Source organism: Grus americana, chromosome 2, assembly GCF_028858705.1.
Source record: "Grus americana isolate bGruAme1 chromosome 2, bGruAme1.mat, whole genome shotgun sequence".
Taxonomy (NCBI): Eukaryota; Metazoa; Chordata; class Aves; order Gruiformes; family Gruidae; genus Grus; species Grus americana.
Genome location: NC_072853.1, coordinates 93,107,212 through 93,116,925, shown reverse-complemented (window position 1 = coordinate 93,116,925; position 9,714 = coordinate 93,107,212). Strand labels below are relative to the sequence as shown.

The following is a 9,714-nucleotide window of genomic DNA, read 5'->3' as shown; positions in this document are numbered from 1 at the left end:
GCGCTTGGTGATGCCGGGGGTGCGTGGTGCCCCCGCGGGGACGGGAGTCTCCCGCCGGCGCCGTGTGAACGGAGACGCGGGGGGGGGGGCGGAGGCGGTGGCAGCCGCTGGGCTCCCCCCGCCCCGCGGCAACGCCCGCTGCTGCGGCAGGGAAAGCTGCTTGTCTCGGGGAACAAAAGGCTGCGGCGGCCGCGGGAGGGCGGAGGGACGGCGGCCGCCAGCTGCGCAGCGGCGGGGCCGGTTCACACATGGGCGGCCAACAAAGCCCCGGGACAGGCGTGGCCCTGCCCGGGGAAAGGGCCCCCCGAGCTGAACGCCCGGCCCAGGGCGGCCGCCCCACCGCCGCGCTCCGCGCCTTTGTCCCCGCTCCCAGCGGCGAACCGGGGCGGTGGCACCGGTGTGCGGTGGCCGCTCCAGGGAGTCCCGCCCCCGGTGCCGCGCCACGCCCCCCGCTGCGGGAGACAATGCCGCAGCCCCGCCCCGCCGCCGCGCGCCCATTGGCTCCGCGCCGTTCCCGCATGACGTCACCGGCGGGGCGGGGCGCGGCGCCCGATTTAAGGCGCGGCGCGGGGCGCGGCCGCTGCAGCGGCAAGTGCGGGATCGGGCGGAGAAGGCGGCGTTAGCGGCAGCAGGGCAGCGTCAGACACCGGCACCATGCGTGAGATCGTGCACATCCAGGCCGGGCAGTGCGGCAACCAGATCGGCGCCAAGGTACGGGCCGGCGCCCTGGCCGCCTGCCCGGGGCTCCGGGTCGCGGTCTGGGTCGGTGCCGGGCGCGGGGCGGTGCCCGCTCTGCAGGGCTCGGTGCGTCCCGGGGGGAGCGCTACCGGGAGGGCCCGCTTTCCCGCTGGGGAGCACCACAGGGCTCGCCCCGCTACGGGAGGGTCCGCGCGGGGCGGGTCCCGGCTGTCGCCCCGTGGAGGAACGCGGGGGGATTTCCGCGGCGTGGGCGCGGTGCGCCTTGGGCGTGTGTGGAGAAGCCCTGGTGTCCATCCGCTACCTGTGGGCTGCAGGGGTCCCGGGCGGGCGGAGGGAAGGGGCGCCCAGCCGGTGCCACACCCCTCGCGGCGGTGGAGGGGGGGGCGCTGAGGGGCGCGGTAGCGGCCGCGTCTGGCGGGGTCCGCCCCCACGCGTGGCGAATCCTCACGCGCCACGTCGCGGGACTTTGGTCAGGGGGCGCGGGTGGGGCGTGGCAGCGCTGACACCCCTTCCCCCCCGGTCCCCGCAGTTCTGGGAGGTCATCAGCGATGAGCATGGCATCGATCCCACGGGCAGCTACCACGGGGACAGTGACCTGCAGCTGGAGAGGATCAACGTCTACTACAATGAAGCCACCGGTAAATGCCACTCTGTAACGAGCTTCCCGGCTCAGGGCCGCTGGGGGGGCAGGCAGGGGGTCCCCAGTGCATTCTGCTATAGGGGCTGTGTCCCAGCCCTCCCTGCAGCGAGTCTCAGCCTGGCAGAGCTTTAACAGCTGCTTTGTGTTCCCATCCCCAGCTATCTCCCTCCAAATTCTGTCACCCTCTGCATCCCGGGCAGCAAATAGCAGGGCGGCGGAAGGGAGCACAGCAGGGCTCCTGTGACGCTGGCTGCGGGGCTGTAACGCCAGTGCTGGTTCCTCCCACAGGTAACAAGTACGTCCCCCGTGCCATCCTGGTGGACCTGGAGCCCGGCACCATGGACTCCGTGCGCTCCGGCCCCTTTGGACAGATCTTCCGGCCGGACAACTTTGTCTTTGGTGAGTGAGCGTGGGATGGAGGTTTCCCGAAGTGGGAGCTCAGTGTGCGGAAGAGGCTCAGAGGGAGCATGCAAGTGACCTGGGGGACCTGAGTGGCACCAGCCCGGTGGGGACGGGGATGGCAGCGAGGGGTGGGGATGCCCATGGGGCAGGAGAAGCGGCACCATCTCTGTTCCTCCCCGGGGCGCTAACGCGGCACCTTGCTTCTGGTCTGCCCTGCAGGTCAGAGTGGGGCTGGCAACAACTGGGCCAAGGGGCACTACACGGAAGGTGCTGAGCTGGTGGACTCTGTCCTGGATGTGGTGAGGAAGGAGTCGGAGAGCTGTGACTGCCTGCAGGGCTTCCAGTTGACCCACTCGCTGGGCGGTGGCACGGGCTCTGGGATGGGCACCCTCCTCATCAGCAAGATCCGGGAGGAGTACCCCGACCGCATCATGAACACCTTCAGCGTCATGCCCTCCCCCAAGGTGTCGGACACGGTGGTGGAGCCCTACAACGCCACCCTCTCTGTGCACCAGCTGGTGGAGAACACGGACGAGACCTACTGCATTGACAACGAGGCCCTGTATGACATTTGCTTCCGCACCCTGAAGCTGACCACTCCCACGTACGGGGACCTCAACCACCTGGTGTCGGCCACCATGAGCGGCGTGACCACCTGCCTTCGCTTCCCCGGCCAGCTGAACGCCGACCTGCGCAAGCTGGCGGTCAACATGGTGCCTTTCCCCCGGCTGCACTTCTTCATGCCGGGCTTTGCCCCTCTCACCAGCCGTGGCAGCCAGCAGTACCGAGCCCTGACGGTGCCCGAGCTGACGCAGCAGATGTTCGACTCCAAGAACATGATGGCCGCCTGCGACCCCCGCCACGGCCGCTACCTGACGGTGGCCGCCATCTTCCGGGGCCGCATGTCCATGAAGGAGGTGGACGAGCAGATGCTCAACGTGCAGAACAAGAACAGCAGCTACTTTGTGGAGTGGATCCCCAACAATGTGAAGACGGCCGTCTGCGACATCCCCCCGCGCGGCCTCAAGATGTCCGCCACCTTCATCGGCAACAGCACGGCTATTCAGGAGCTCTTCAAGAGGATCTCGGAGCAGTTCACGGCCATGTTCCGGCGCAAGGCTTTCTTGCACTGGTACACCGGCGAGGGCATGGATGAAATGGAGTTCACGGAGGCCGAGAGCAACATGAATGACCTGGTCTCCGAATACCAGCAGTACCAGGATGCCACTGCTGATGAGCAGGGGGAATTTGAAGAGGAAGGAGAGGAGGATGAGGCGTAAAGTTGCAATGGGTAGGAGTTAAGTATAGTCTGAGCAGGCAAGTGTTCATTGAGAGGAGGAATCTGTGCAGTTGTGCTGAAGCATGCATTTTTTTAATTTGGTGCTCTCCACTGTTGCTTCTGTCAGCAGTTTTGTATCCTTGACTGTCCAATGTAACAGTAGTTGCAAAAATACTTCAGAGTCTTCTGTTGAAATGGTTAACTTCTCAAACATAAAGGCTTTTTGTGTCCTAAACTGTCTCCTCTGCCTTATTTCTCTCTAGATTAAGAAAATAACTCTTGTGTAGTTTTCTGTAGCTTCACTTCTCAGTTTAATCCCTAACCTCAATGAAAGGTTAAGCTCAATAAAGCAAGATTTCTCAGGCCGTGAATTTGGCACCATGAGTAAACTGCAGTTCTTCAGCTTAAGATGGTAGCTAACTTATGGAAACAGAGTGTTCACTGTTAGACGCTCTTGTGTCGACAGCTAATGTATTGTTGGGGAGAAAGCTGCCTTAACTAATAGAAACAAGACACTGCACTTGAGAATCCTGCAACTCCTATTTATGGACATACATGTAGTGAGGTCAGGGAGAAGGTATTGAATTCCACATTACAAGCTGTCAAAACTGATTTGACAGGATAGCTGCAGGCTTCCCCACTGCCATTCAGCAGCTCTCAGTTAACTTGTTCCAGGGCCTATAGTAGATGTGAGTGGCTGCCTGCGTATTTGACTTGGTCCTGAACTGTCCTGTCTCCCCCACCCTTCTCTAAATATGAAAGGTCCATGCAGAGAAGCATAGGTGTCTGTTAGCAGACAACCTGAACTTGATTAAGAACCTAAACTTTCTCTTCAGGCATAAAATTCTTGAGTGTTTCCCAAAAATAGCCACTAAGTTGCCCTTACCTGTAAAAGGATTGACTCTTGAGGGCTTGCCCTTAACTGTAAAAGGATTGACTCTTGAGGGCAATCAGTTCCTTTCCAGAGGTAAGAGGTGATGGGCAGATTCTAGATATGGCTCAAAAGGCTGCTCAGAGCATACATACAATCTTGGGAGTAGTCAGGTAGATACCCTGACAATAACTCTCTCCCACATCCCAGTTATGCATTTACAGGGCTGTTGTTTGATGCTCTTGGTCCCTGCAGCAGGAAATGGACCTCTGCCCAGGCAGGAGAGAGGTGCAGCAGCACCCTGTTGTGCATCTTTGCAAAGGTAAGTGTGGCTTCCTCATAGTGAGGGTGGGGGGACACTTATGCTGCCATGTGCTTAAAGGATGCAAGAATCTTGAGTCTACAATGCAGTTGTCAGTCATTATAAGGCCTCTGAGACTTTTCTTACTCCTGCAAAACGAGTAAAGTCCCTCCCAGAGTATAGCAGCTACCCAGTATGTATGCTTAGTCCTTAGTTCACCCAGACACCACTTAGGGGAGTGCTCCTGTACTAAAAAGTGTTGCCTTCAGAACTGCCAATGCTACAATTACTTGCTGCTCAAAGAGCTGGTATCTGTGTGTGTGCAACCTCCTTTGTGATCCTTTAATGAAATGCTTGGAAGGCGTTACTGGAATAAAGACTTAAAAGGGAGTTACTGTGCATGACTAATATCTTGCCTGTTTGGGCTCTGTTAATTGACCAGTGCCTGCAGACACTGCTCTGAGGCTACCCTGTTCCTTTGCTGATGGGCTTGTTATCCTAGGTGTGTGCAGGACAGCAGGCACTTGCTAAAGCTTTCCTCTCATTTATATGGTTCATTTCTGGTCTGTACCCTGTAAAGAGGGGTGAGAAGCACTTAAATTGCCAAGACTGTTGGTAAACAAATAAACTATATATACCCACAATAGGACTTGTATTTCTTAGCACTTGAGCAGTTCTAGGATTAAGCATTAAATAAATCGAGGTTGTTTTAGTAACTGAGTTACTACATGCTGCCCCAGGCCCTTTGGGGAAATAACTTACCTGGTTGTCAAAGAAACCTTCCCTTGAAATTACCTAGCTGGGTTGCACTTGAAACTGTTTATCATACAGCTTTGTTTGTAAAGCTGAGAAGGGGAGCCAGCAAATGAGTTTAAACAAAGTTTAACTAAAAGATGAGAACCTGGTCTTTGATAGTAAAGATCTTCCTTTCTGCCATGGGACTGTAGCAGGTTTCACTAGTGTTGAGCATGTCTAGCTTCTAATTCTTAGTGTAATTACACTCTGTCTCTAGCTAACCCTTAAATATAGTTACCCAAGTGACACATTTCAGTACAACTCCTGTACTGGAAAGTAGGACACCATCCTACAGTGCTTGCTGTTTTTTGTATTCTAGTTCTTCTAGAGGAAGAGAAGCCATAAATAGAGATATTCTAGACAGAAACATGTCCTTTCATAAATCCTACACAGCTTGTTTGCCAGTCATAGTCATTTAAAAAAAATAAACCATTATTTCAGTGGTTGTCGAGGGAAATACAGGCAAAAAGGGGATACTGGAAGGTTTAGAGGGGAGATTCAAAACTCCTTGGTAGGAACAGTAAGCCAATTATAAGGGAGGGTGAGTCTCATACTGGGCCTGGGGGCTGCAGTACCTTTTGTTTTTTCTGACGGATCTTTGAGCTTTAGCTCAGGACATCATTTGCTATAAAAACTGAAGGCTGACTGCTGTATGCCAAACAACAAACAGATGTCTTAGCAAGTGCTCATGGTTGCACTTCTGTTTCACAGAGAAAGCAGAACCACTGAAAGGATTTCAGATTAGCTAATCTGACTGCCTTAACCTCTACTGGGTGTTGATTTGTATTTGTCTGTGTGATGAAAAACATCTCTAGGGCTAACGGTCTTGCATGAGGCATCCTGTCTGGAAGAAATGAGGCTAGATAGTACAGGCTTAGTGCTGTGCAGCTTAAGCCACTTACAATGACTCACTTGTGTGGAGATAGAAGTTACTATCAAGCAATAAATTTTTGTTTCAACATATCAGTGGTGGCCTGCAGGGGAGCATTCTCCGCTGACAATTAGAGCTGATGGTGTTGGGGAAGGGAACAATCTCTTTTCTTTGTTCCCTTTGTTTAATGTGTGGCATTAAGCACCTTAGAATGTCTTGACCAAGGAAATGACTCAATGTTTGTCCACTGGTAGATGCAAGATGGTAAAGCTAAATAAGGCTGTAAAAGCAGCTAGGTACTATGTAGGTTTAATTTAAAGAGAAATGGAATGAGATGTGGTAGCACAGAGATGCCATCTCTCCTAATTTCTCTGTTTAGTTCTAGGACCTCAGTCTAAGCCATTGTACCAACAGTGTTGTGAAAGGATAGTCCAATATGTGGTTGGATTCTTCAAAACACTGAAGTATCTGTTGAGAACATGGGCCTACATCTGTTTTCCAAAGATGTTTTCCAATCTGTCAAGCGGGAGCAATAAGGATTCTCTTCTTACCAACATATGTAAAGTGCCCATATATGTCAGGAATTAGGTTGCATTAAATGTACAATGGTCCTAGTGATGTGATAATCTATGAATCAAACCTGAGGCCCATCCTGTTGGCAGGTGTATCTTTCCAGAAGGTATGAGATGAAGAAAACAGTAAACCAAAGTAGCAATAGGATTTATGACCTGCACAAAGAAGAGAATCCAGATCTTTGGTCTCTTCTCTATCCAGTTCTCTGTAAAAATGGGGCTAAACCCTAATCTTCTGTGTAGGAAAATCTGTGCATAGATGATATCACATGCTGCATACTTCAAAAGAGTATAGCGCTAGTAGGTCCTCCTAGGTATCTGTGCAAATACTGTGTGCTTAAAGAAACCATGATGGACTGACAGAGTCCTTACAGGGCAGTGCTGCAGTGCACTACTGTAAAACGCAGCTCTGGTGCCCGGGGGAACTGTGGCAAGAGGGACGAGTTTTCTTACCTCACTAGAAAGAGCTGGGGCATCTAGCAATACTCTCTGCACCGGGAAGAGCTCTTCCCTTGCTTCCTTCATCTTTTGCCCCTCCCTGTAAGCCCCATGGCAAAGTTATGTATAAGATCAGGATGAACCCTGGTACTGGCTTTGAGTAGGGCCAGTTTCATGGTTGTTCCATTGAAATCACTTTCCAAAACCAACCAGACAGACAAACAAAACTCCAGCAAACCACACCTCATTGTCTTACTACATTTTTTTAAGAAGTGCTGTTAAACTATATTAAATTCTGCTTCATGATGGGAGGTGCCTCAATTACTGCTTTCTGTTTGTTGAGGCCTAATATTTTTGTTTGCTAAAGCTATGAGGAGATAAAATCCTCTCTGGAGAAATCATGTGACTACCCTTTATCTGGTAGACACCATTTCTCCCAAGGGATGTTATTCTATTTTTCTGTTCCACTTTGAAGCATATTGAGTGTATACCTTTAGGGACCGTTCACATGTGGTAGCCTGCTTAGGAGCTGTAGGTAATGCTGCTCCTCTGAATCTGCTTATTGTAGGGGAGGCACTGTTTTTGCCCTTACAAATAATCCCCTTCTCGATCTTCCTGTGTATTATTCAGCTGCTTCTACGTTTCCGCAGAACAAAGCTCATGGCTCTTTTGATGTGTCATATGTGCCTGAGGTAATCCAAGTAAGGGTTTTTTTTTCCCTTCAACTCAAAATAAACCTTTGTAAATAAGTATTAGGAGCTAAACTTGTATGTGACTAAAAAAAAAAAAATTTTTTTGAGAATTTTCCCCCTTCCAGTCTAAAATTCATTCATGCTAAGCCTTTTGATACTCCAGCAATCACCTGCCCTGGACTGGTTGGTATTTATTAAGATGGGAAAGAGCAGACTATGGGATCTCAGATACTTCCATTTTAGATGGTGGCTATCTTTAGCTCACCTACATGACAATTCGAAATGGAAGCATTTGGTCACAGGAAAATGCCCAAGGCCATGGTGCATTTTGGAAAAAGACATTTCTTGGCCCTGACTTCACTGGACACTTGTCCAGCTGGAGTCCTCTGAGCAGTTGAATCCGAGGTGCAGGGAGGGTACGGGGGGAGCTGTGAAAGCCTGCCCTCCCCCCCCTCGGCCATTCTGCTGGCAAAGGATGCAGTGCAGGTGATAATTCTTTCCTCTCCCTGAGCAGTTCAACAAGCAGCAAACTGTTTCCCTGCTCCTAGCTTCAATCCTACTTCAAGTATTTTATTTGTGAATCTGCCAGAAAGAAAAATTTTGTCTTTTTCAAGTGTGTGTATGAGAAGGCTATCTATTTACAGTATCTAAGCAAAAAATAAATAATTTAAGAGTAGGTCATTCCCTCCTCCCCACTCAAAGTCATTTTTCCCTTACGGGCAGAATTCCACTCGTAAGGGAGGAAATCAAGTTAGCTTTGTTCAGTTCTTGTTTATCAATGTTTGATTCTTGTATGATAGAGATTTTCTAACTGGTCTCAATTTATCCATATGTCATCTTTTATAATCAGATTATTTTTCTCACTTGGCTTCCTTGGTAAGTTTAAGGCATATTTCCTTTTGGCAAGAATGCCTCTATCATTGCAGACAGAAATGTTAGTAATAATCCAGCTTAAGCAGAATGTGAAAACACTTGCTCCAGAGAATGAAATGGCTACCCTGGCAGAGGTTGTGTAGTTTGTACGGTAAACAGTTGTCTGTTTTGCACTGAAAAATGTTTCCACATTTTCCATGAATGTAATAGAAAGATACTGCCTTCCTTCATAGTGAATAATTAAGCAGGCTTTTCAAGCAGAATTCAAATGGTCTCACAACAAGCTTTACAAACATTAAATGAAATTCAAGCATTGACTTCTTACAGTCTGCTTTTCTGCATCCAGCATAATGCTGGTCTTATAATTAATAAATTAATTGCATGGCTGGTTTTTTGGAAATTCCAGCTCCACCTTAGCAGGCAGGGAGAAAAGCAAGCTTGGGATAGAGATTTCTGGCGCGTTGAGAAAACTGCCACTTGCAGAAGTGGGTAGCTCCATGGGCCGGGCTGATTGAGCATGCTCCAGCTGCTGAAAAGGGTGGTCCTATTCCCTTGGCCCTGCTTCAGGTGTTACCTTTGTGCTATTTCCCTTAGGCAGCTCCAGGGCCTGACCGACCCCTCTACCAGTCAGTCCAGCTCCCTAAACTCCACGGTTAGGCTCAGTAAACTGGCGGTGGGAAAGAAGCTTTTTCTTGGATTAGGAAGTGTGCCAGAGGGAGAACTGGTGCAAAGGAGGAGGACAAGGCAGGCAGCTGGAAGCAGGAGAGAGCAGAGCAAGCTGTTCGGTCGATTCAGCCACCTAGTGCAACGGCACCCTGAACTCTCCCACGGGGAACCCAGGCAATTTTAAACAACGTACATTGAATCCCACCACAAACTACTGCATCTCTTAGCAGACATCACAAGATGAAGTTTAGAGTTTGCTCGGTGTCTGAGTTACAAGTAACTATCGGGTTGCAAGATAAGCAAGGAGGCTAAGGAACAAAAGAAACGGTGACTAGCAGATCAAAGTTGCTGTCTGTGCCTTGTTCTCGATGACGTGCAGGAAATAAGCTACCCTGGAAAACGTGATATCAGCATTTCATTTATATTGATGCTGGAATCTTAGTCATCTCTTGACTGGAGGACCCGGTTCGTAGAGATGGCAGACACATTTCATCTACGGAGCGATCTTAAAAGGTAGATGCAGCCTGGATGGGGGCAGGGGCCATCTGGCTGCTACCCATCACATCTGGTGTGCCAAGCAGAAATAATGACAGGCTGCATTGTTTTGCCTTTCTT

At 50.7% G+C, this 9,714-nt stretch overlaps 1 protein-coding gene across 1 annotated transcript; it reads left to right on the top strand.

Annotated features, from left to right (window-relative positions):
* The first annotated feature begins 558 nt into the window (after positions 1–558).
* On the top strand, positions 559–3,255 carry LOC129202553 (tubulin beta-2 chain). The gene is made up of 4 exons (XM_054815548.1): positions 559–711; positions 1,229–1,337; positions 1,628–1,738; positions 1,961–3,255. Exons 1-4 carry the CDS (start codon positions 655–657, stop codon positions 3,019–3,021), a joined length of 1,338 nt encoding a protein of 445 aa, XP_054671523.1. The 5' UTR covers positions 559–654; the 3' UTR covers positions 3,022–3,255.
* Positions 3,256–9,714: the final 6,459 nt, after the last annotated feature.

Coding starts and splice junctions, on each gene's coding strand:
- LOC129202553 (XM_054815548.1), top strand. CDS start 655: ATGCGTGAGATCGTGCACATCCAGGCCGGGCAGTGCGGCAACCAGATC. Junction 712..1,228: donor GCAACCAGATCGGCGCCAAG/GTACGGGCCGGC, acceptor CGGTCCCCGCAG/TTCTGGGAGGTCATCAGCGA. Junction 1,338..1,627: donor CTACTACAATGAAGCCACCG/GTAAATGCCACT, acceptor TTCCTCCCACAG/GTAACAAGTACGTCCCCCGT.